Here is a 26063-nt window from a genome sequence, read left to right as displayed (position 1 = left end):
ACTCAAGTGAAGAAATGTATAATCAACAGAACAGAAAGGAAAACTCAACAGGATCAAAACAAGGATATTAGTAGTTGGTCAAGGATTAGTATATACAGTCTTTGTGAATGATCCTCAGCCAATCAGAACTCCCGCACGCCGCAACTGCCCGGCGATAATGCATGACATCCCGGCTGGCGTGATGCGATGAAGAATGCAATAGAAGAGAAGTAATCATAAAATAACGTGCTGTAGTCTTAAGATCGGGGGAGTTATAATGCATGGAATTATATAAATGCTGTAGTGATTCCAATCATAGGTCATGCTAGAGGCCTATGCGCTTAATCGTTGTAGACAATCTTTATGCCTACTGCTCTACATTTTCCTTGTTTCATTAGGGCCATATACGTAGCTACATGGTCGCTTAGTTTGAGGCTGTCGGGAATCGAGGTCTCTACACGCCTGCAGGCCCATGATATTCGGCCCATCCCGTAAATAATTGGTCGTCACATCAATCTGCGGCAGCCTGATTAGCCTCACTAGTGAAAAACAATTGTATCGAGCGGCTGAAACCGCCAGCTGACAAAGCTGGCAGTGCTGTGGCTGAGGCTGAGTTGAGTTCCCAATGAGCTGCATTTGTTCGGCAAGGACTCACCGAATCGGTTCGGTGCTGCAGCAGAAACCCTGCATGACAGAGCCACGGCGTTGAGCATGTCAGCCTGTCAGTCAACCTTACCGGTCAAAAGCTGGCCAGGCGCATCCAGCAGCGCCACAAAACTCTGTTGTGCTCTCTCAGCCTGCCAATCCTAAGCTGCCACGATCTGAAGTGTGTCGTCACCGACTTTGCACAGCCGCGCATCGAACAGGCAGGCCTGGGGTATTAATCATCAGAGAGCCGCTGTTTTTCCCCGCTTCAAGCCTTGACGTTTATCTACTCCTTCGCTAACGCTTCCACCCCGGCTCTTACAAGTGACATTCCGCCGAGGATGTGCAACGATGGCCGATCCGTTCTCAACGGCCGCAGCAGCCATCAGCCTTGTTGATGTCGCACTGAAATCAGCCCGCGAAATCCACAGCCTGATTCCCTCCCTCCGAGATGCCCCGAAATCTTTATGCTGGGCTTTCGAAGTCGTATGTGAGGTTCAGATTCTACTTCAAGACTTCCAGAATCTGGTAGACGCCTATCGCAGCTCTTCCATGCCCCATGTTAGTCCTCAGAGCCTTTCGTCGATACTTCGCCTCGTCCAAAGCATCAGTGAAGACTTGATAACTCTTCGTGCTGAGGCCGAAGAGCCGATCTTCAATACCGATTCTCGTCGTCGTCGCATCCTCAAGTCACTCCGGCTTCACAAGAAAGAGTCATCCATCAACAAAACATGTTCTCGGATTGAACGAAACGTCAAATTCACCCATGCCAGTTTGAGTGCATTGGGAAGGTATGTCTCGTGCTTTTCGCCCAATACAACACTCACTGATAGAACAATCAGGAACAATGACCTCTTCCAAATCGGACAACTGCGGACCGCAAATGAAAACACCAAACTCGTCATTCATGGCCAGACACAACTTCGTGGCGATACTCTTGACATCATGCACAGAAATTCAGCTGTCTCGCAGCAAATTCTTACAGGGCAACACCACACTCACGTCGAAATGCTGGAGGGCCACGCACAATTGCACGCCGATATCCTTGCCGTTCAAAACAATCAACTCCAGAACCTCCCCCCGATTCTACTGCATGAAGGCTCGGCAGCCGATGCAGCTGCAACACTGTCACTGGTACATCGGCTCCTGCCATCCGTTCTGGAAAGAGCTCCGCTGCCAGGAACCACCATGGCTGATCTTACATGGATGGAGAACGAGCTGCGCAACAACTTGTCGGGCGTTCACTTGCTCGCTGCATCAGAACTAAAACAAGGCCTCAGCCTTGTTCCATACGGTACTCGAAGAACGACTCAACCAATCGCACTGCAAATCTTGAACCACTGGAGGTCGCAATCTTCCTCAGTCATGCAAAGAGGCCAAGGTCATCTTCGAAAGCAAAAGCTGGAAAGTCCGCAAAACGAAGAGATGGAGATCGTGGTTCAATCTCCAGAGGGCAACCTATTCGTGTGGGTGAGCGATGGATGCGAGATCACCGTGAATGACTTCTCAACCTCTTTCAAGGGCTTCAGAGTCATGTTCATGCCGAACCAAACACACGGCCTTCCTGGCCTATCAGCATCGTTCGTGGAAGCATCCGGAAATGGCCTGAAGGTTTCATCATCCATTCGGACGTTTGGTATTGTGCCCGCGGGATGCGCGATAATCAAGAAAATATGGGGTGGTGACACTGACGAGGTGCGAGCTATTCTGCAGCGTGGAGAATGCTCTGCTGCGGATAGAGATAAACACGGTTGGTCACTACTTGGAGTAAGAAATCAATAATTCTTCAATAAAGGCGGAAGATTGCTGACTACATACTAGGTCGCGGTCTACAAAAGAAGATATGACATATGCTATCTCCTGATACGTTACGGAGCCGACCCGCTCGATTGTACTCCGTATGTGGCTTTAAAGTCAATGACATCCTCATAAATTAACATCTCAGTAGGAAGGGAGACACAGCATTGGACATCTTCATTGGCCATTGGGATCTAGCAGATGAAGACGTTCATTTCGAGGATTACATACGACTTTTCGCAACATCTGGATGCTTTGAGTGTGACCAAATGAATGAACTGTTTAACAGCCTCGCCGAGCCTCTTGGGTTCTTCCCATCTCCACCGCAGTTCGGTGTTGTTTCCAACCTAGAAAAACCAATGGCAAATCCAAATCGGTTTCAATTCCTACTCAACCACATCTTGGACATCCAAGAGGTCGGCACCTACGGACAGACTCTCCTCATTGAATGCGCAGATACGCATTTCTCTAATATGGTCCCGCTCGGGAGGCTGATGTTGCAGGCTGGGGTCGATGTCCGATCATTTAGCCGCCACGGTCAGGGCGTTCTTCACCATTATCTTCACCGCCTCTCATGTTGTGGTTTCTCTACACTTCGCGGCCAATTTGCGGAAGATATGGTACTGTTCCTACAAGAACTGTTATCCCGAGGGGCCTCGCCCCGAGATGCAGGTGTCACGTCGCCGACAGAAACTGCTCTCACACCTGCTGCGTGGGTCGTTTGGTGTCAGGCTTTGGACAGATCGGGAATTGATATCGAAGATCTACTTCGGGCCGAGGATGAGCTTAATGGGCTACAGCCTCCTAGCGCTGAGGACGTGGAAGAGTTGGTGGGTGACATCGCGGGTCCAAATCTTGTGGCCCCGGAACTGCTGTCTGATGAGCGGCCACAAGGCACATGTTTACGCTGCGAGGCCGGTCTCCAGCCAGTTTACTACCGTCCACCATTCGATTCGATGTTTGGTCTGCTGATTGAGAGTTTCCATTCTCATGAAACACGCACTCGGCACCGGAACGGGCTCCCATGCAGCAACCTCTTTGGTGTAGATTCATGTGTCTACGGTGATCATGATGAGGGTGGCGGTGCGATTTTATATACCACGCAACTTAGCGAAAGGAAATGGGCAGCATATCGGCTATGGAAAGATGGATGGCTCGCTACCCCGGAGGGTGCGGAGTTCTGGGCAACGGATGTCATGACTCAAGAGGCGTTTGATTCTTTCCACCATTTATCTGCTATCAGGCTCTGAAAGACTGTGTAGTCTTTTGTGTTCCGAATCCTTAGCACTCCGCTTTTCAAGTAGGCAATATAGTCATATGGAAAACCCTGAAATAGTGGCTCTACTTTGTTGTTCCATTATTGATACGTGATTGTCAAATTTCGGTGATGAGCTCACGCTCCTAGCTGGGTGAAGGGATAGTTCCAGTTTAAGTGTATCTGTGAATGGTTCGTTGTGATCGTCTTTCGCTCAATCAAGATCCTCTACCGTCTATCCCACCCAGGACTACCCCCGCCTCCATAATCCTTTCAACCCCCTCTCCCTCCACAACGGCACAACAAACGCAAGCACAATGTTACCAACACAAAACACCACAAAGATGCCCAAATCCCTCCACCTCCCCTCCCACCGAAAATCCAACGATGCCGCATACTCATCCCCCGTCTTATATCCACAATACCCACAATCCTTCCTCGCCTCCGCATCGACCAAATACCCGGCACTCCTCGCCAAATAACGCGCCATATACGCCCCACACGTCTCCCCCGGCGGCGGATCGAACCTCGTCAGATCGCGCTCCGCACACCGCACCTCCAACCCGTGCATCACATTGGCGGCACTCCCGCCGACCAAGTAGCGCAGCGGATCGGCCCAAAACATCCACCGCCGGTAAAACGCATTCATCAGCGCGTGCGGGACGGCGGCGCCGGCGAACGCTGTGAGCACGACCCAGGACAGCGAGTTGGCGCAGCCCGCGAGCCGCTCGGTCGGGCAGCAGGCGGCGATGCATTGCGCGAATCCGGTGCCGAACGCGGCGTAGAGCACGAACAGCAGGTACTCGTAGCCGGCCTGGGTCGCGGTCGCGGGGTAGCCGAGCGTCCAGTAGACGCAGAGGAACACGAGCGAGAGGGAGGCGCATTGCGCGGGCAGCTCGACGAGGACGAGGGCCGAGACGAGCGCGGGGAGCGTGTAGGTGCCGTTTTTTTCCCGCGCCGTGTACAGCGAGTGCGCGGCGAACCAGGAGGATTGGATGTCGGGCATGAGTGCGGGGACGAGCCAGGAGAAGATGAGGAAGAAGAGGACGCGGTTTTGCGTGCCTTGGAGGGTGGAGGATGGGTGGTAGAAACTGAAGGCGATGAAGAGCTCGACGAAGAGGCACTTGAAGAGTTTGCTGAGGTTGTAGGGCCCGTCGCGCCAGGTGGAGACGAAGTGGCGTTTGGTCACTTTGAGGATTTGTTGTGGGAGGGAGAGGGCGAAGGCACGGTGGGCGGAGGCAGATGCGGCGGCGGTGTTGGGGTTGTCGCCTTCGGGCCTCAGGGATGTGCACTTCAGATGGGTGATTTCGGCCTGGACTGATTGCGCTTCTGGAGACTCGGACCAGGTGCGGGCCCAGTCCATTTCGGGGGTCTTTGGCAGTCGTCGCGGTGTTGAGTATGAACTCGGCCGGGTTCTCGTTTTCTCCCATGATGGCACCGTATCGGGCGAAGTAGTCGACCACCGTCTGGCAGTTGGGGCCAGTCTTTCCAAAGTACAGAGTGTTGCCCCCGGGTGCCAGCAGTAGAACGTGGTCGAACATGCCGAAAATGATGCCAGATGGCTGGTGGATCGTACACAGCACGGGAATGCCCTGGGCGGCGATCTTGTGGAGGAAGCGGACAATCGAGAAGGCGGCCTGCGAATCCAAGCCAGAAGTTGGCTTCAAGGAAGCGTTAGCATCAACCATCATCTCAGACATGTCTGCCGACTCACCTCATCGAGAAACAGCAGCGCAGAAGGCTTCGCAGCCAACTCGACCCCAATCGTCACGCGCTTCCGCTCCTCCACACCCAGTCCCGCAACGCCAGGCTTCCCAATGATAGCATCGGCAATTGGGCCCAGCTCAAGCAGTTCGATGATGCTCTCAACATAGGACAGCTTCTCTGCCTCGGCCACCTCGGCGGGCTGCCTCATAACGGCGGAGAACTGTAGCGCCTCGCGGACGGTTGCGTTCGGTTCATGGACGTCCTGCTGCATGCAGAAGCCGCACGCACGGCCGAACGCAGCCGTCAGTGGCCTGCCGTTCAAAAGCACCTCACCGCACACAGTTCCGTCCGTCTTGCGCTGTGCCAGTGTGTCGAGAAGTGTCGTCTTGCCCGCTCCGGACGCGCCCATGAGGGCAGTGAGTTGGCCTGGCTTGACGAAACCACTAACTTCGTTCAGGAGCCTTTTCTCCCTTCCGTTGACGTTGATTGTGTATGTGACTTTGTCGAAAGTGAGGGTTGCCGCCGAGGCCGTGGCAGCTGGGGCCTGGGCTTGCTGTTCGTCCTCGCCGCTGCTCTCGTCCTTCTCGCACTCCGAGTCTTGTGGCGAGCCGCGGACCGATATCGACGGAGACGTCGCCAGCCGTGGGTTCGACGGCGATGGTGCCGGCTTGGGAGAGCCAGCCAGCTTCTCCACATCCAAGTCCGCATCAGCGTCGCGTGAAAGTGGCTTCTCACCGTCACCATGCGTTGTCATCTTCGCCCCACGCTTGAAAGACACACCTCCATCGTTTCCCGCCAACCTGACCGTCACCATCAACCCAACCACAGCCAACCCGACATACACGGCCCACATGGCCACCACGATCCCAAAATTCCGCCACAGATGCCCTGTCTCGTATCCAAAATACGCCCTCAAATACGCCTCGCCACCCACACTCGTCTCGCCCTTGGCCACCCCGGGCAGCGGACACCCCTGATACCCGCCCCCATACCCGTCCCCACTCGGCACGAGCTGGTCCTCGGTGCACGCCAACTCAATCCTGCCAAACTCATTCGCCAGCAACGCCTCCAGCGCCCACGGGCTGGGCGACACGCGGCGCAACCACTTCCCCCACGCAAGCGCCTCGGGAACGGACGGCGCATAGCCGGCGTAGAGCTGACACACGGGCAAGGCGGCGCCGGCGGCCAGCAGCGCGACGTTGTGGCCGGGGGCCCACGCGCCCAGGGCGCGGAACAGCGACAGGGCTGCGCAGTAGAAGGCCGACAGCACGGCGAAGAAGGTGAAAAAGGCGGCGGCGCTGGTGGAATCGAGGCCGAGCAGGAAGTAGTACGGCGCGGTGAAGACCAGGACCTCGCTCACCGCGAGCGGCACGTCTCCGAGCGTTTGGCCGAGCACGAGAGCGGCCGGGTGCAGGATGCCGAGCCGGTGCTGCTTCGCGAGGAGGGTGCGGCCGGAGACGGTGGCGGTGACGTGCGGGAGCGCGGCGAGGAAGAAGTAGATGAGGGTGAAGAAGATGCCGCCGCCTTTCATGAAGGAGCCGGTGCTCGTTTTGGGGGCGTGGTAGAAGGCGGAGCCGTTGATGAGGGCGGCCGTGAGGGCGACGAGGAAGCCGACGAGGTGCGAGCGGAGGTCGTTGCGGACGAGTTGGAAGTGACGGCGGGTGACGACGAGGGTTTGGGTCCAGAGGCTGGCCGAGTGGCGGGAGCGGGGGAGGGCGCCGCGGGAGCGGAGGCGGGCGTGTTCGGCGGCGAAGGCGCGGACGTAGGAGGGGTTGGAGGAGATGGTAGCGTCGTAGTGAGCCCTGTCGGCTTGGAGCCGCCGGTAGTGGTCCGACTCGATGAATGCTCTAGCCATGGAGTCGGGATCCAGCGGAACCGGGCCCTGCTGGTCCTGCCGCACCACCCGCTCGACCGGCGACGTCACGGCGGTCAGGAACTCGGCAGTCGTCTGCCTGCTGCGGCAGACGAATCCGAGGTCTTCAAAGTACCCCTTCGCTTCCCCAGTCCGTCCGCAGTAGACCATCCTCCCCTCGTACAGCACCATGACCCGGTCAAAGCACTCCGCATACATGCTCTCCGACGCCTGATACAGCGTTGCCACGTTCGCCATCCCCGTCGCCCGCGACATCTCCTTCAGCATCCGCAGGAACCTCAACGCCGCGCTGCTATCCAACCCCCGAATCGGATCATCCCAGCTCGCCACCGCCGGATTCCCCGCCAACGCCTCCGCCAACGACACCCTCCTCCGCTCCCCCCCAGACACGCCCCGGACGTACGAATCCCCCACGACCGTACCAGCCACATGCCCGATGCCCAGCGCCGCCAGCAGCGCGCCCGTCACCCCCTCAACATCGAACCCCCCTCCCTCCCGGCCGTCCCCCAGCCGACGATGCCCCCGCGCGCCTCCTCCGTGCAACCGCACCGCAAACCGCACCGTCTCCCCCACCCCCAACCTCGCGCAATGCACGTCCTCCTCCCCGCAGTACACCACCTCGTCCCCGTACCCGCTCGCCACGGCGTCCGCGCCCAGCCCCGCATACCGCAGCTCGCCCTCGACCTCGACCCGCGCGAACGGCGCGCGCTCGTTCGCCAGCACCCGCAGCGCCGTCGAGCACCCCGCGCCCGGCCGCCCGAGCACGAGGAGGCACTCGCCCGGGTAGACGACGCCGGTGATGGGGTGGAGGATGGTTGTGCGGAGGGGGGTTGCGGTGCGCCGGCGCGAGAGGAGCGCGAGCGGGACGGCGACGGCGCGGCGGAGGAGTTCGGGGACGTCGGGGACGGTGGGGCGCGTGGCGGCGGCGGCGGCGGCGTGCACGGTGAGGGCGTGGAAGGTGAGGCCGAGGGAGCGGCCCGAGGGGCGGTGGATGGGGAGGCGGTCCGCGCGGGAGGGGGTGGTCTGCAGGTGGGATGGTTAGGGGGTTTTGTGAATGGTGTCGAGGCCGTGCGGTGGCATCGGAGAAAGAGTTCGTCTTGGGTTGGGAGTAGGAAGGTTTGGGAAGGAAACTGTTGGTGACACCATCGTCACGAGGAGCACTTACCTTCGTAGAGGCCATTGTGAAGTGATGTCCTGTCTATGAACTGCTCTTGTACTTTTGAAGCGAGGCGGGAGAAGCTCTCTGTCTTTCGTCTGCTGAGAATCTCGAAATGATCGAACAGATTTTTAAAGCATTTCATTGTGGCATCCGCATAGTGGAATACCACCAAGTTTGTCATTTGGCTCAAGCGCGTACACCGCTATCAGTGACTTGTCGAAGAAAAAAAACCATCAGTCTCTTACACCGAAGACAACATCATGAAAGGCCATCTCGGGCCGACGATGGGTCTCAGTAAAGGCGTCGGAATCTGGATTCCTTTCCCAACTGACGCAAATACTCCGCAGATGCGGAAAAGGAACTAATGAGCTGACACCGTGCGACTTCCGCCCGTGCCCACGTGTAACTGATTGGTTGTCACGAAGTTATCTGAAAGTGAGTTCGCGATGCTGGTCCTCAAGCTGAATCGGTCCGAGACAAGGCATTCCAAAGCTTTGATTGGCCAGTCGACGCCGAGCTCAGTGCTGACGGATAAAGAGCAACCCGTGCGGCCCGAACCAGCCAATCAACCACAACGCTGCCCACCGATGCCTTTCGCTGCTTGTGGGTTTCATGAGGCACGGCTGGTCGTGGCCGTACACGGTTGACATCCCTTAGCTCGCAACCCACAGTAACCGGGCTTGCTGAAGGTCGACCCCTGACGAGTCGACTGAGCTCATTCTTTCTGAGAGAGTAGCCATGGTGCGTGATTCTATTGTATTCACTGAACGAGTGGCAGACTTAGCTATCTATTGGGCCCTGAATAGTATATTGAAACACCGATCGGGGGGTCGGCAGGCAGCTTTCCGAGTTCCTCGTAGCTACACATCGGTCGCAGGAGAATTTCAGCGGCATTGCCGGCCATCCATATCGTATGGCGTGGCGCATCGGCCGGTGAGAGCTGCTTCCATGATGGCAAAACGGCGAATCCCTATCATGAGCCATTATTTTCGTGCATTGAGAGTTTCCACGACCACGTGTATGGACAAGACCCAGGGGACAACAAGACATCATCACATCAGACTGTCAGGGATATCCAAAATCCCCTCGCCCGATGGCGGCCACTGCGAGATATACTGCGTCCCACTCGCCACCGTCGCTGCCGTCACACCGCCATCAGCGGCATCCCTCGTGTCCTGAACCAACGCAGCCGGGTACTCGGGTGTCTGCTGCACATCCGGCGGTATCATGTCCTCGGTCAACATGGACGGAAACCCCGTGAACGGTTCCGCGAAAACATTACTGCCAGCCACCCGTCAGTCAGCCAACGCCTACAATCCCACGACCACGACGACAAAAACATCAACATACCTCAACCATGGAAACGCCCCCGTCAAGTCCCTCTCCAACCCAACCTCCTCACCCCCCGATGCCAACGCATCCTTCGCAAACTTCATGATATCTAGACTGAGCTCCTTGCTGTTATTCGGCCCCACATGCTGCATCGTCTCCAGCGTCCCAATCGCGCTCTCCACAACCTCAAACGTACTTCTTGCATACCCGGGCGTTGTCGCCGGATCCAGCACATCGTACAGCAGCGTGATGCTCGCGACCAGCAAGAAAAACGCCACACTTCCATCGGACTTTAGGAACGGGGCACGCTTGCAACACGCGTCATTCGCCATCTGTATGATGGCCTTTGCCGACGCGACGGACGCGGCCACGGAGGCGTTGATGTCGAGCAGTGTGCCCGCCGTCTCTTGCGCCTCGAAGCGCGAGGAGAAGAAGGTGGCGTAGGTCAGCGCGGGGCGGTGGATCAGGATGTGCATGAGATGGTACCACATGCCTAGGAACGTGCGCTGGACCTCCTGCCAGTCGGCGCCGAGCGGGAGGCCGGGGTCGTAGAACTGGAGGTAGGAGGGGAGGGAGTGGGCGAGGGATTCGAGGGCGTCGGTGCACTGATGCGCGACGGCATGGACGACGAGGAGGTCCGACGTGCGCTTCACGCCGCTGCGCGGAGAGTAGATGTCGCTGGCGATTTTGTTGGCGATGCGGCCCATGTCGGCGGAGGCGCGTGCGGCGGCGAACTCGGCGCAGGAGCCTTTGGCGTTGGGATTGTCGATGATGTCGTCGGGGTATGAAGCGTCGATCTGGTCGTCGTGGAAGCTGGAAGGACGGCCAGTGAAGAGTGAGACGATGCGTTCAAGGCCGTAGATTGTCCAGAATGTGGCTCGTAGTCTGTGCTGGCTGTAGCTGTTGCCTCGGACGACTTCGCGTTTGTGCATGCCTAAAGCCAGCGCGCTCCGGGCAGCGAATCCGAGGTAGAGGTAGCCGTCGTTTTGCTTCATCAACTGAAACGCATACATTGCCTGGCCATCGATCAGCATTTTCTTAGTCATAGGAGGGCAGAAGACGCACCTTCAAGACCATGAAATGGATTCCCTTCAGAGTTGGTCCCAGCATGAAAGTCGAGGATGTGTCTGCTCTTTCGGCAAAATATGCGGCCCAGTTTTCGAGCCGGCAGGCATCGGACTTGGCTGCTACAGAAGACGCCCTCGCCCCTATGGCGAGAACCAGGAAAACCAGCTCTTTGCCTTTCAGTGGTTTCCTGTCGATGGCCGGGGGACTCCAGAGCTTGGACCAGGTTTCATCGATTTCAGATCTGAGGAGAACAGGGGCCTGGGGGTGGATAGTCTTGAAGTACTCGGCAATAAATCCGTCGCCCATCTCCTTCCGGATATGGATTTCGGCCAATGTGTCGCTTAGTGGACCGTGTGGATTTCGGAAATCAAACATGAAGTGGTGCAGTCTCCATTTGCGGACACCTTTGGGCATGCCGACGTGGCCAATGCGGTCGATACGCTGATATATCCTGTCCAGGAAGCAGAAGTGGGAGGCAGGACCGTAGAACTGGAAGGATCCGGATTCAGGGTCATGGACTCCGATGCCAGTCCTTATCTCTTGCTGTCGCTTGTGCTCGGCTGGGTCGAGAAGACGGTCATGCGGGGTTCCTGCAAGAGAATCGGATGTCATTCGAGTCGGGAGGGGGGGAGCGGGAGCAATGCGCGGGGGATCAGCAAGTACGGAGGCTTTTCGTTTCCTCCGATTCGGCTCTGGAGAAGCATACTCGCAGCTTTGGTGTGCATGGGCGCAGGAGTGGCACGGCTGGCCTCCACTGCACTTGACCTTTCTAGCGTGACATACGGTGCATGCTCGAGAAGCTCTGGTAGATGGGCGTTCTCCAGAGTGTGGTGGCATTTTCCTGCCAGGATCAGGCGACCCTCTCGTCGGCCGTTTAGAGGTCGGTCACGAAGGAAGGTCGGTGGAGAGTTTGACGATGTTTTGCTTCGTCAGCAGGCTGGAGAGACGTCCCGGCGTCGATCAAAGACCACGCCTAACCGCGATTGGCTAGGTGCGATATCCCCGCTGCACGTGAATTTATGAGGTCCTCAACACCATGATCACGATGAGGAAGAAGGTACAACATGGCTGCGGAGTAGGATGAGTTGCGCGCTGTCATGAAGCATGCGATGCTCCCATGGCTCTAGGTGCGGAGCCGCGGGAACAACGAACGGCGATAATTTGCGGGTGCGGGAGTAGATGACCGTTGGCGGCCTCGACGAATGGATACGAGTGGTTGCGAAGATGGGTGAGGCCAAGACTCGGCCGCATCATCGAGTGAAGTCCTGATTTGGTGGGGAGTCGTGAAACGGATGCTGAACAGAAGCAGAGCATGGACTGGGAAAGAACATGGCTCTGGGCGGGAGCGCGGCGGAAGAGGCGCAGGCGGCAAACGAGGCTCAGCCCAAGGATTGCAAGAAGACGAGCGGAAGCAATTTCTGGAGGGTGTTTCGAGTGGCCGCCAGCGCGTCTTGTCGGGCGCGGCAGGAGAGGCCGAGTCTGGGCGCTAAGGAAAGTCTAAACGGCAACCGCACCTGCAGCCAATCACCGCCTGCCCCGTCCTGGCTATTTTTGTCGGATCTCGTCGGCCCTGCTGCCCGTCCCTGGTGCACCTCACTCAACCTCTCTGCCAGACTCTGGAAAAACACCCCAGATGCGCTTCCGACAACGTCTCTTGCACAATGTCCGCCCTACGCTCCGCACAACACTCGGTGCGCCCGCGCGCTGAATACGACGCGCACTATTGGCCGTATCGCGACATGAGCGCCGCCGAGCATGCTGCCAAGGACGCCGCCCCAGCGGACACTCTTCTTGCAGCCGTGGCAGTCCTACCATTGCGTAGCCCCGGGACGTGAACTCTGGGCAGTCCGGCACCTGCATCTTGGCCTACCCAATCCTATTTAACATCCAGACCTGCTGCGCCCTTCGTCCAACCTCCTGAGCCCCCCTCCTGCATCATTTCACCTCCAGTCCTTCGTTTAAACAGAGCGCTCCCGTCTTCTTCGACCGACATTCTTGCTGTTTACTTTCGCTTCCGCCACTTCTCTTCGCTCTTGGCAAAATGAAGTCCGTCAGCCTTGCCGCTCTTGCCGGCGCCTTCTTCGCAGGTTCCGCTCTTGCCGACGTGCCCCCCATCGAGATCAAGGTATGCAAACCAGTGCCCCGACCTGCCCGATGAATCCCGCTGACACATTGCAGGGCACCAAATTCTTCTACTCGAACAATGGCACCCAGTTCTACATGCGCGGCGTTGCTTATCAGCCCGAATACAACGCCGACGCCGCTTCCGCCAGTGACACGCCCAACGACAGGTACATCGATCCGTTGGCCGACCCGGACACGTGCAAGCGCGATCTCGAGTATCTCATCCAGCTCCGCACCAACACCGTCCGTGTCTATGCCGTCAACCCCGACCTCGACCACGAAGAATGCATGACGGCCTTCCAGGATGCCGGCATCTACGTGGTTGCCGATCTCTCTTCGCCCGGCCGGTCCATCAAGTCGGATGACCCTACCTGGGATGACGACCTCTATGACAGGTACACGTCGGTGATTGACGCCCTCGCTCCCTACAACAACACGCTCGGCTTCTTTGCCGGAAACGAAGTCTCGCACAGGGCAAACAACACGGATGCCTCTGCGTTCGTCAAGGCCGCTGTGCGTGATAGCAAGGCCTACATCAAGGAGCAGGGCTACCGTGCCATTGGCGTTGGCTACGCCACCAACGACGACGCCATCATCCGCGAGCCCATGGAGGACTTTTTCAACTGCGGCTCCAACGAAGACTCGGTCGATTTCTGGGGTTACAACATCTACTCCTGGTGCGGCGATTCCTCCTTCTCCAAATCCGGCTACGACAAGCAGACGGAGAAGTTCGCCGACTACCCCGTCCCCGTCTTCTTCGCCGAATACGGCTGCAACGAAGTCAAGCCGCGCAAGTTCGGCGACACCCCCGTGCTCTACGGCGACGACATGAACGACGTGTGGTCGGGCGGCATCGTGTACATGTACCACCAGGAAGCCAACGAATACGGCCTCGTGTCCGTCGACGGCGACTCGGTCTCGACTCTCGCCGACTTCAACAACTACAAGTCCCAGATCGCCAAAGCCACGGCCACGGGCGTGAACCGCGACGACTACGAGCCGACCAACACGCGCGCGCGCGACTGCCCCGCCGTCAACACGGCCTGGGCCGCCACCGCCAGCCCCCTCCCTCCCCGCCCCAACACCGACCTCTGCAGGTAAGCCGCCCTCACCACCTTCCCCGACACCCCCCGCTGACCCCACCCGCCCCGCAGATGCATGTACAACTCCCTCTCCTGCATCGTCTCCCCCGACGTCGAAGTCGCGTCGTACGGCGACCTCTTCGGCACCGTGTGCGGCTCCTCGGACGAGGCCTGCGCCGGCATCGGCGCCAACGCGTCGACGGGCGTGTACGGCGCCTACAGCATGTGCAACTCGACCGAGAAGCTCGCCTTCGTGCTCGACCAGTACTACCAGCTGCAGGACGGGTCCGAGTCGGCGTGCGCCTTCTCCGGCTCGGCCACGCTGCAGAGCGCCGTCGAGCCGACGGGCCAGTGCAGCTCGCTGATGGCCCAGGCCGGCACCGCGGGCACCGCGTCGGTGACGAGCAGCCCCACGGGCGGCGCCGCCGCCACCTCGAGCCAGGGTGCGGCGGCGCCCGGCGCCCAGGTGCCCGGCGTTTTGGGCGTGGCGGTGGGCGCGGGCGTGTATGGCGTCATGGCCGTGTTGGCGGGTGTGGGAATGGTGCTGTTGTAGGTGTGTCTGCGTTGTAGCTTTTGTGCAGATGGCATACCTACGCTCGACTTTCCTTCTCGGACAAGGCTTTTCTGGGGAGTCTGTTTCTTGAGTACCGCTTGATTGTAATTTAGCGAACATACATAATGTTCAGTGGCCGTTGGATACTTGTTTGAGCGAAGCAATAAGTGTTATCTAATGACCGATCGATTCTTGAGTGCGTCGTGAAATGCAGTAGCTGCATGGTGCTTCTCTATAGCCACACGTGAGCTGGATGGCTCGAGAGAACGGTCCGGTCCGCTTGGCGGGCGTGTCATGGGTATACGAGGCATTTGCCATACAGGCTGGGTTGAATGTTCTTTGGGCACGTTGTAAAATCTGGATTCTCCCTTCTCCCTTCAGCCCACAGGAGTGAGTGCATTGTAAAGACCCACCCCGCGAGGAGTGCGCGGCGAAAGTACCCGGCGCCTCGGCAGTCCAGTCGAGTGACCAGCGAAGCCGAACGAGCAAGCTATCACCAGACTCGATCGGAAAGCCCGAAAACGCTGCGTCAGTCAAGGCCACATATCCACCCACATCGATCATCATAACAGCAACCCGTTAAGTGAGCGGTCAGCCAGTCCCCCCGAAACGCCGTCTGTCTGAGTCGGCACCACCGACCCCGCCCTCCCGCCCGATCTCGGGTGCGATTACCCTTATCTATCTCCCGCACCTCTTCGAGACCTCACTTCTCTCTCCCCCCCTGCAACACCTCTCCTCCCCTTCAACCTACGACGCCAATTTCCTGACCAATGAGTCCGTGTTGCTCTCCCTCCAACATGCCGCCCGAGGACCCCCCGCCCGCTCCGCCCGCAACCTGCGGCGGCAATTGCTGTTCGAGCACCACCGCCACCGTCGACCTCGGAGCGGCCGCCTCGCCTGCCGGGGCGGTCCCGCCCGTCGACGAGGACGGCTGCGCGGACGGCTGCTGCGCCAAGGAAGATGCGGGCAGCGTTGAAGCCGACGAGCAAAACGGCTGCGCGGATGGCTGCTGCGAGACCGCCAGTGCTACCTGTGCCGACGACGTCGAGGCGCCTGCTGCGCGCCGAGAGCCCGAAGCGGGCTGCGACGAAGAAGACGCTGCTGCTCCGAAGGGGGCCGACGATGGGTGTGCCGACGCGTGCTGTGCTGCTCCCGCTCCCGCTCCCGTTCCGCCGTCCGCCGCCGAGGATGCTTGCCAGCGCGGCTGCTGCTCCGGCGCGTCGGCAGCGGCGCCGTCACCCGTTGTCGATGAGAGCGAGAAGATGGACGAGAAGCCCACTTGTTCTCGTTCTGCCTGCTGCGGCGGCACGAGCCCCGCTAAGAACGGCAAGAAAGCTCAATGCTGCGATGGTGCGACAATTCACGTTGCCCCCACCCCGGTCCTGTGAAATCACGTGCTGACATTCCATTCCCTAGATGGCTGTCTGGACGAGCTCGCCCTCCGTGACTGCGACGACGAGAAGTGCTCGCAAGCCGGCAGCTCCGCATGCGAGTACCACAGGAAGAAGACGCGCAGTCAGTACCGCGCTTCCTTGGAGGCTCTCGGCTGCATCTGCCGCGCCCTGCTTGCGCGCAACATCGAGTCCTGTTGCAACCAGACTGCCACCCTGAGGCGCAGGCGTGCTGCGCGTCCATCTTCCAGGACGTCTTCGATGGCGAGGCAGAAGAAGGAGGCTTCTAGTTGCTGCTCTGGGTCTTCGAAGCCGGCCAGAGCGAGTGGCAGCGTCCGCGCGAAGAACGGCTCTTGCCGGGATGCGTGCTGTGACGCGAAGCCTCCCAGTGTCAAGGATGATTCATCGCCTTGTCAGGATAGTTGTTGTGGAGTCAAACCTCCCGGCATCGAAAGCATTGCCTCGTGCCAGGACGCTTGTTGTGGAAAAAAGCCTCCCAGCATCAAAAGCGCTGCTTCGTGCCAGGATGCTTGTTGTGGAAAAAAGCCTGGTTCGGTCATCAATGTGAACATTGACCGAGTTGACGTCGAACGAGGAGACGTTGAGAACGAGCATGTCGTCTTTACCGTACATGGAATGACCTGCACTGGATGCGAAACGAAGTTGATGCGGTCTTTGACCGTCATCCCGGGCGTGTCACGGCCCCAGACCAGCCTGCTTCTCTCGCGGGCTGAATTTGATCTGGACGGAAGGCTCCTCTCACCCGATCAAATCAAAGCTCGGCTTGAAAAAGAAACTGGTTTCAACTTTGACAAGGTTGCCAATGACGACAAAGAGCTTGAGACTATCGAGGTTCTCACCGGCGGCAACGCCAAGGCCTTCGTCACTCGAGACATGCCTGACGGAGTCGCGAGTGCATCTGTCGTGGACAAGGACGTTGTCTCGCTGAAGTATGATCCCAAGGTGCTCGGAGCTCGCGATCTGGTGAACCACTCTTTCAGCGCTCCCCTAAAGCTGGCACCGCTACGCCCACCTCCGTCCATTGCCTCGGGCCGCAAACATGTATGGATTGTCGGTCTGCAGACCCTGATTTCGGCTCTGCTCACGATCCCGGTTTTGATCATGGCCTGGGCTCCGCTTCCAGAGCATGAGATTGCGTACGGTAGCGCCTCTCTGGCTCTTGCCACCATCATCCAGGTCTTCATCGCTGGTCCTTTCTATTCCAGCGCTCTTCGTAGCCTCATCTTCTCTCGTGTCATCGAAATGGACCTCCTGATCGTCCTCAGCACGACCGCCGCCTACGTCTTCTCCATCGTAGCTTTCGCATACCTCGTAGTTGGATCCCCCCTCTCGACCGGAGAGTTCTTCGAGACCAGTACCCTCCTCGTCACGCTTATCATGGTCGGTCGCTTCCTCGGCGCCCTCGCTCGTCAGAAGGCTGTCGAGAGCGTTTCCGTGCTGTCCCTCCAGCCTGCCACAGCCCTTCTCTCATCAAAGGATGGCCAGGTCCACGAGGAAGAGATCGACGCCCGCCTGCTCCAATTCGGCGATGTGTTCAAGGTCGTCCCGGAGACGCGCATCCCCACCGACGGCACCATCATCTCTGGCTGTTCGGAAGTTGACGAGTCGATGATCACCGGCGAGTCTCGGCCGGTTGCCAAAGAAGTCGGAGCGGCTGTCATCGGAGGCTCGGTCAACGGGTCTGGCGCTCTGCTAGTCCGGGTGAGCCGCCTGCCCGGCTCGAACACAGTTGCGAAGATCGCGGCCATGGTGGATGAGGCGAAGATGTCCAAACCCAAGATCCAGGACCTCGCTGACAAGGTGGCTGGATGGTTTGTTCCCGTCATCGTGGCTATTACGATTGTCACTTTCATCGCGTGGGTTGCCGTGGGCGTGGGGAAACGGGGAATGGGAGGCTCCGAGGCTGCTGTCCAAGCTATCACATACGCCATCGCGACGCTCATCGTATCGTGCCCCTGCGCCATTGGCTTGGCTGTGCCTATGGTTGTCGTCATGGCTAGCGGCATCGCGGCCGAGAAGGGCGTCGTGGTCAAGAACGCAGAGACACTGGAGATTGCGAGGAAGACGTCTCACATAGTCTTCGACAAGACGGGCACACTGACACAAGGCAAACTCAGCGTAACGAGCGAAGTCTACCCAGACGGACCTTCCGATCCTGCCCTCGCCCTCCTCCTCGGCCTCGTCCGCGGCAGCAAGCACCCTGTCTCCGTTGCCGTCGCCGCACACCTAGAATCAAAAGGCATCACCGCCGCCACCGTCAACGACATCCAGTCCCTCCCAGGCAAGGGCGTCGAAGCCACCATCCCCGCCAGCTCCGCCAGCAACCCCACCACCGCCCCCCTCACCCTCCGCGCCGGCAACACCCGCTGGCTCGACGTGGAATCCCACCCCTCCGTCTCCCCCCTCCTCGCCCCCGGCTCCCCCTCCACCACCTTCGTCTTCACCACCAACGCCCGCCTCACCGCCGTCTTCGCCCTCACCGATACCCTCCGCCCAGACGCCTCCCCCGTGCTCGCCCGCCTCCGCGCCCTCAACATCGCCATCTCCCTCGTCAGCGGCGACGACGACGGCCCCGTCCACACCGTCGCAAACGCGCTCGCCATCCCCCCATCCAACGTCCGCGCCCGCGCCAGCCCATCCGACAAGCAAGCCTACGTGCAGAGCATCTCCGCCCACAACGCCGACACCGTCGTCGCCTTCGTCGGCGACGGCACCAACGACAGCCCCGCCCTCGCCTCCGCCTCCATCGGCATCCACGTCGGTGGCGGCGGCACCGACGGCACCGGCACCGGCACCGACGTCGCCGCCGCCGCCGCCGACGCGGTCCTCACGGGCGGGTCGCTGCGCGGCGTGCCGACGCTCCTGGCCATCTCGCGCGCCACCTTTTCCCGCATCGTCCTCAACTTCGCGTGGAGCGGCGTGTACAACGTTTTTGCCGTCTTGCTCGCCGCCGGCGCGTTCCCCGGCGGCGTGCGGATCCCGCCCGAGTATGCGGGGCTGGGCGAGGTGGTCAGCGTGGTGCCGGTCGTGCTTGTGGCGGTGGGGTTGAGGTGGGTTGGGGGGTGGGAGTAGCGGGGGTGGGGGGAACGAATGAGATGGGTGTGGTGTTGGTTTGGTTGGGGATGGGGGAGGGGGAAGGTGGATGAGGTTTGAGTCGAGATTTGCTCGTGGAAATGATGGACTGAGATCTGGGAGAGATTTGATTCAACATCAAATGGTGGGTTTTGCCAACGTTGGGTTTTCTGCGCTTTGTGCTAAGGGGGTTGTTTGGAGTGGCTAGGCTAGTGGAAGATATTTATGTGTACTGGACGAGCCATCCTGTAGGGGTGTTGCTCTCAACGTAGGTACCAATTTGCAACACTTTCCAAGCCGTGCACAAAGAGGGTACCACAGCGCTGTAGATCGACCGACTGTTGGAGCCATGGTCAACTTGGATACGTGGTCATTACTTTCGGAACATCAGTTGGGACGAGTGTACAGCTACCGGATATCATTGTGCAGTTGATTGAATGAACTTCCTACGGAGACTGTCCCCCATCGTCCTTCCGAGAAGTTCTTCGGTGCACGCGTGATCGGCATCCAAAGCTCGTTGTCTTCAAACAGATTCACCCGAATTCACATCACTCGAAAACGTCATCCTTCCATCCCAATCATCCGACACAACGCCCAAGTTGACGGGAAACAGCCACGCCTCATCATCCTCGCTGCTGGGCCTACATCTCTCGCCGATGCCATCACTCCTCGTAGCCACGCGTACCAACAGCTCGCCCGGGGCTTCCATACGTCCTGAACACCGACCTGGGCCAGCAGCACCACCACAACTACCACACCGGCGCCAGTCGCATAGGAGATGTCGGTCGGAGAAAAACCCACCCTGGATGCGTCCGAGGCAGTGATCTTCCAGCCGTCCGGCCCGGACCCGTACGCCTGTCGTCGTCTATGGTTCTCATGAAGTCTGGTCGCAATTTCTGCGTTCTCTGCAACATATGAATTATGCACTGTTGCGGGCCCACTGGCCACCGGGGTGGAGTGCAAATCAGCCATGCTGGAGCTAACTTCGTCCGATTCCATGGCAGATGTGCATTTCGCATCGGCTGAGGTTAGACTATGGGAGAAGGAGTTCATTCGATTCACAAACGGGCTCAGAAGGCTGGGAGAATATGGATTGGACCCTTGGTGAATGTTGGAAAACAAGGCTGAATGAAATATTGCTCAAGACCCACGCAAATGTATCTCTTTCAGCTGAGGTACCATTTGGGGAAAAGCATAGAGAGGTTCTGAAATAGAACAAGATTCACGGCGCTCTGACAAGGATGCCTAGTGGAGTCCTCTTTCTTCCTCCAAGATACGATCCGGGACGCGTATGTGCCTCCGCATGATCATTGGGCATAGCCAGCAGCAGGGGACCTGTAATATGCGGCCTGGTTCGTCAAATGGCCCGCCACCAAGCACAGCACTACGTGTTGGCACTTTTGCGTCATACTTGCAAGGCTTTGGCTACTTTGTTGAGCTATGAAATGTACGCACTCGATGTAGGAGTAACGCACGGGAATGCTGACGCATGCTGTAGCTATTGCCCGCAAACTCGTCGGCAGCCCGACACCAGAAGAAAATGTTATCAAAGAAAGTCAAGATCGTGATGGACTTGTGTGGCGTCATGCAAGTAAGCATTGAAATATGTGCGTGAAGCGGCTATGAAAATCGGCAGAGGCTGTGGTCCTAGTCATTGGTCGAACAGTGCAGGAAATTCCGCCTTGCAGGGTTCTAGGCAACACACGAGAAAGAGAGAAGAGGGGTATGCGATCGCAAGCTGGCATTTTCCAAGCGCAAGGCTCAACTGGTCTTCAGCCTAATAAAAAGCGGATGGCGCAGTGCAGTGCAGCCAAGTACCGTTACTGACACAGCCTTCATGGTGTTCAGTACTCAAAAATAACAATATAGAAGCTACTTACTTGAGTAAGAGCCAAATCGAACAGTAGGATTTTGGATAAACAGAAATGAAAAGTGAGACGTGTTTGCGCAACGAGTTACAGTGGCATACGGCCCCTAAATCAACAAAAAGGAAAGAAAGTACCAGCTCCCGACCGGAAAAACTGATACGCGATTTTAATTGGACTCATTTCAACCCATTTCCGGTTTCCTTTCTGCCTTGGCTGTGTCATGATGCAGGTGAGAATCTCGCGATAGGGCGCACTTTTCAATAAAATAACTCATCGTCTGATGGCCTACCGGAAATTCATTGGCCAAAATGCCTTGAGCCTTACGGTTACCTTGCTTGATATATTGGTGCGTCTCCGTAGATTCTGTGAGATCTTCATTCATCTCTCACCCATACTTGACGCACGGTCAAACCAAGAGCACTTCCTCGATCATAATGTTAGATGATACCGTTTTCTGTTGTCGATGTGGAGATGGACCGTGGTACCTATCTCTTTATCCCAGCTGTATTAATTGCGATCACCAGCTGTGCTCGTGTTGCTCGACCGATGCAACGCGGATATCCGAAACAGGACGGCTAGGTGCACGTCATGCGCCAGTCACGCTGCAAGACCACTTGTCTAGAAGGCTCGGTCCTTCGTCCGACTCATCTGACGGCTTTGATGAGGAAGATACAGCACTTCCTCCGCTGGATCTAAAGTTACCGGATACCAACGATGATACTCTTCTTGAAGCTTTCATAGCTTCGGTCGATACTACACACAACCACAACCAATTGATCGACGAGCTTGCGGAGTGTTTGATGCTGAGAGAAAACATCAGAATGCAAACTACTGCCGAACGCTTGCTGTCTCATACTTTCGACGGTTGGCAACAGATCATTAGTGGCCTCGAGTCCCTCCTACATGCATTCAACATCTTGGAGCGAGAGGGGCTTTGCTCAGGGTCATTCCCGCTTCTCGTTTCCGACACCTCCCGTGGAGGAGTCATTTTGGGGGTTTCAGTTTCCAAAAAAGACATCGTTGATGCAAGGACTCTATGCAACAATTACGAAACCCATCAGGATAACGGGCTTGGTGAGAAACTCCGTTTGAGACTGCGATCGATCCTATTCCATTTGAAGATCCTGACTCCCCACTGTGAGTTCACCCGTATCCAGCTTTAGGTTTGGCTCGAGTTGAGTAGTAGCGAAATGAAAAGAAGCTGAATGCAAGTAGGGAACCAACACATTCGCCCCTCCGTCCAAGATCACTGGAACCTCCTGCTAGACACCTGCGGAATCTTTTTCTCGGTTGTCCGTCTCGGAATGTTATCCTTTACCGGATCTCACACGTCGAATTTCGATGAGATGATCTTCGGTTCCACGGAGGAGCTTGAAGTCATCCGTGTTTCAGCATTCATATGCCTTCACAAGAGGGATCTAGCTTGCTTGCAAGAGTACGTGGGAGGAGCCGCATGGGTCTTCGGTCCGAATCAACTCGAGAGAGGTGCCTATCATGTTTCTATTGACATGAAAACATTCTCTGACCTTTGGGGTCCTTTGTGGGCATGTTCAGAATCTGAGCATCCCCCTGGGTTCCAAGAAATGTATACGGAAGGTGGTGTCATCCGGCCTCATCCCGACGATACGAGTACATACCGATCAGAAGACGAGTTGAGGTGTCACTGGGAACCCTTATCGACACTCGAAATTCGTGCAAGAATGAGGGGATCGCAATGCTCGCCGAGAACCGCATCAGCCGACTACCGCATCGGCTCCAGAAAAATGCTCATCGGGGCCGGAGAACATGTTTCAGAGCAGATTCAGACTGAGACAAGGAGCGAACCATCAATTCCTACGAATGTGCTTCCACATTTCAAAGACAACGAAAAATGCCCGATGAGTCACTCATTCCTATGTAGCAGGCGCCAGATGAGGGTACCAGGGACATACGGCTCGACGTATGAGCCAGACTCGTACGCCGTCAACGCTGCAACAGGCTACAAGTTTACCATCGGCGGTGCAAAAGGGTGGAAGCGCAGGCCGGCAAAGTCACTCAAAGAAAGATTGCTCACTATCCTTAGCGGAATGAAAGGGAAGATCATACCACTACTGAAGGCTAATGTTGGACTGGAGATCAGCCGCTGTTCCATCAATGCGAGACGCGTCACTCTTTGGGATGCTTTAACCATAGCGCACGCGGGAAAGAAAATCGCCAGCAGTGGAGCGGGAGACCAACTATCCCTTCCACATTTCTGCACTCACTTCATTGGGCAGATAGCATGCATTGCAGAATGCTGGAATCTGGCCGGAGCCTTGAGCAGGGCTGGAGTGTCTTTCAAGGAGGACACGCTCATTGACGTAGCGCCCGGCGACAGTTCCGAAGCATCCGAGTCCAAGTCAAAAGTTCGCGAGCTGGTTGTTGACGCAGTTGCAGAGTTGGAGCAAACGGGTGTCGATCAGACGGATGTTCTCCAAGCCTTTTACCCTTACGTTGAGGCTCCAACAGCCGTTTGCCTCGATATAAAATCAAAGAATATGAATGAAAGCAACAACTGGATATCCATGGTCAAGGAGAGCCCTTCTACGGCGTGTTTTGCTGTCATGAGTGACAGCTGCCTGGTTTCTCCACTCACCGGCTCATCTCTCAACCCTAACTATGGAAGGTGCTTAATGGATCCCGCCTTCAGCCAGAAGAAACGCTGTAGTCTCTTGCAAACTGTACTTTACAGGAGCAACTCTGAGAAAAGTGGGAAATTATCAGCACAATCAGAGAGACGAAAATCTACTCGAGGTCTCCCATATGGAGAAGACCTGTTCCTTGAGAACGTTGGAACGCTGAAGCCAGTCAATCGAAGTGGTCTTGTTTTTGAATTGAGCTGCAAGCCGTGGAATCTTTTCCTGAAGGGGCACACCGAGGTAAAAGAGCTCATGTTCGATGAGCACGGAACTGACTTGAGGGGAACCTACTTTATTGTATGAGCGCGGATGGCTCGGGAGGTGTTTTTTTCTTTTTTCTTCTGTTTATCCCGGAGCCTATCATGTCACGATTTATTTACTCATTTTGGGCGCTTATCTACAGGTGTACATACATAGGACCATAGATTAGTATAAAAGCCTTAATCGTATACAGCTTCCCATAAGTTTCATATAAGTATATTAATTATAAAAAAAATGGGACATACCTATCTTAAAGAGTCACTAGCCTAGACATAGACAGGGATTAAACAAACTACCGGAATAATATATCTATAGCTTAATGTAAACACAATAGACTGTCTTATCACGCCAATTATTTTAGATAATTATTAAATTCTTATAGTCAGTAGTGGCCTCTAAACTAAAGTCACTGTTTTGTTTGATGCACCCCATTTCAACCAGCCCCATTCTCGACTCATATCATCCTGCACGTGATACTCCCACTCAGCCTCAGCGTTTCAGTCTTGCACCCCCAGCCTCGGCAGAAACCCACCCTGTCTCGGCTTCAGGACCTGACTTTTGTTGCTGACCTCCACGACATAGACATCCATCTACGAAGTCATCATCACCATCTTCAGGTGGCTCAACACCTCGGCCCCCGTGCGGACTCTTGCCGGCCTAATGTTTTATCTTCTCAAACAGATTTGGCTCGTATCTTCATTGCTTCACCACCTAAGTCCCTTCCCCACACTATGCGGAATACCACGCACATTTTCATTCCATCCGATGGACCACTTGCCTGACCCCAACCTCAATGTACCGCCAATCGTGGTGCTGTACCTGACCAGCTTTGAGTAAAATCGCAAGACTTGCTACATTTCTAGAAAGAGTTTGCTTTGTGGAAGATGGAGCCTTGAACCTAGATCGCCCGTGTCGACAACTGGCAGCGCTGGCGCAGGCTTGGCTCTTCTCAGTCTGATCGATGTTTTCACCAGAGAGCGTGTGGACAAGAGCGTTCCAATCCGGAGAGATGGTAGCAGAGGAGATGAGAGCGTCGTTCATACTACAGCGCTGGGCGGCATTTTTTAAGAGAGCGTCAAACGCCCACGCATACCGTCCATGGGCCCCGAAGTTTTGAAAAATATCCCCGCGCAACTGATGGAAGCTGCACGGGTAGCACGCTGCACCGAATAAAAAGAGATGATCCGCCCAGCGCCGCAGTCTTCTTTTCGATAAGACTTTGGATCAAATATGTTTTGGAAACGTTCGACGTTGGGTTCTGGCTTCACCTTGGCTTAAGCATCCCACTGATTCCAGTACGAAATTCCTTTCGCTCTTCAATATTGGGAAGAAAGAGACAGAACGAAGGCATTCCTGCTCCTGCTCGTCTACTCATCATCCGTATGCGCCAGCCTAGGGGGTGCATCAATCAGATTATGAAGTTTGCCGTGCTCACAATTGTTGCGTCGTCTACTGTTACTCGTCCATCGCGCGAGGGGAGTTATGGAGATATCACCCACGAGGCTTGCAGCCTTGGTCGGAGGCGCAATGTGTTGCATAGAACATCAAAGACGACTGCTGCAGCCTACAAGATCCGGCATACCGAAGAGTGTTCCGGCCACAAACTTGCCAACCCACCGGAAGACAAAGTTGCTGATATCGTCAGAGATGGCGGCATTCCGCTGATCGAGGGTAAGCCGGCCTTACTGGAGAGTCGTACACAAGTGAAAGTTACATGCGTCACTCATCACTCGCGATACACGGCAAATTCCACGTCTGGATCGACGGCCACAGCAACTCCACAACCAACGCTTCGCCAAGATATCAGCTGCACAGACTCGTGGTCTGATTTTTTGTCATCTCCAACACATGATGATCCAGGATGAGCCGCATATGGATCTGTGATGAAGTGAAATGATGCAGAACATGTGAAAGTGTAATCGTCTTGGGGGTCGGGCTTGAGTTCCTACTGGGTTGTTCATGCAGAGTTGATGCTGAACCAGTAGGTCATAAGAATGTCTTTCGTCTCACGGAGTGAACGGAATCTGCGCCATCTTCCAAAACTGGAGCGCATGAGGTGGGGGAAAGAAGTTTTGGACGAGGCTGGGAAAGCGGGGTCTTTTTGTCAACGGCTTTTGTCAAGGCGCTTCAGCTGCTTCGTGGACGCCACGAGAACAAAAAGCATGTGAGCGTATAGACGGGTGCTCGGCTTGGAGCTCTATTGGAGCGGGTTGCCAAGA

At 56.6% G+C, this 26063-nt stretch overlaps 6 protein-coding genes across 6 annotated transcripts; 4 read left to right on the top strand and 2 right to left on the bottom strand.

Annotated features, from left to right (window-relative positions):
• Positions 1-975: 975 nt before the first annotated feature.
• Positions 976-3671, top strand: BKCO1_1000608 (uncharacterized protein; the record flags this gene model as incomplete). The annotated part of the gene is made up of 4 exons (XM_020270024.1): positions 976-1415; positions 1467-2391; positions 2446-2522; positions 2573-3671. 4 exons carry the CDS (start codon positions 976-978, stop codon positions 3669-3671), a joined length of 2541 nt encoding a protein of 846 aa, XP_020135466.1.
• Positions 3672-3926: 255 nt separating this feature from the next.
• On the bottom strand, positions 3927-8436 carry BKCO1_1000607 (abc transporter pmr5; the record flags this gene model as incomplete). The annotated part of the gene is made up of 4 exons (XM_020270023.1): positions 3927-4967; positions 5020-5337; positions 5391-8279; positions 8422-8436. 4 exons carry the CDS (start codon positions 8434-8436, stop codon positions 3927-3929), a joined length of 4263 nt encoding a protein of 1420 aa, XP_020135465.1.
• Positions 8437-9467: 1031 nt separating this feature from the next.
• BKCO1_1000606 (c6 transcription factor) lies at positions 9468-11427 on the bottom strand (the record flags this gene model as incomplete). The annotated part of the gene is made up of 3 exons (XM_020270022.1): positions 9468-9696; positions 9766-10763; positions 10813-11427. 3 exons carry the CDS (start codon positions 11425-11427, stop codon positions 9468-9470), a joined length of 1842 nt encoding a protein of 613 aa, XP_020135464.1.
• Positions 11428-12856: 1429 nt separating this feature from the next.
• Positions 12857-14574, top strand: BKCO1_1000605 (uncharacterized protein; the record flags this gene model as incomplete). Its single annotated transcript, XM_020270021.1, has 3 exons — positions 12857-12940; positions 12994-14036; positions 14094-14574. The coding sequence occupies 3 exons, from the start codon at positions 12857-12859 to the stop codon at positions 14572-14574; spliced, it is 1608 nt and encodes a 535-aa protein (XP_020135463.1).
• A 797-nt stretch (positions 14575-15371) lies between these two features.
• On the top strand, positions 15372-19058 carry BKCO1_1000604 (cu2+-exporting atpase; the record flags this gene model as incomplete). The annotated part of the gene is made up of 2 exons (XM_020270020.1): positions 15372-15924; positions 15991-19058. 2 exons carry the CDS (start codon positions 15372-15374, stop codon positions 19056-19058), a joined length of 3621 nt encoding a protein of 1206 aa, XP_020135462.1.
• Positions 19059-22131: 3073 nt separating this feature from the next.
• On the top strand, positions 22132-23886 carry BKCO1_1000603 (uncharacterized protein; the record flags this gene model as incomplete). The annotated part of the gene is made up of 1 exon (XM_020270019.1): positions 22132-23886. The coding sequence occupies one exon, from the start codon at positions 22132-22134 to the stop codon at positions 23884-23886; it is 1755 nt and encodes a 584-aa protein (XP_020135461.1).
• Between the last annotated feature and the right edge of the window lie 2177 nt (positions 23887-26063).

This window comes from Diplodia corticola, assembly GCF_001883845.1.
Source record: "Diplodia corticola strain CBS 112549 chromosome Unknown scaffold1, whole genome shotgun sequence".
Lineage (NCBI taxonomy): Eukaryota > Fungi > Ascomycota > Dothideomycetes > Botryosphaeriales > Botryosphaeriaceae > Diplodia > Diplodia corticola.
This window is presented reverse-complemented; position numbering and strand designations above follow the sequence as displayed.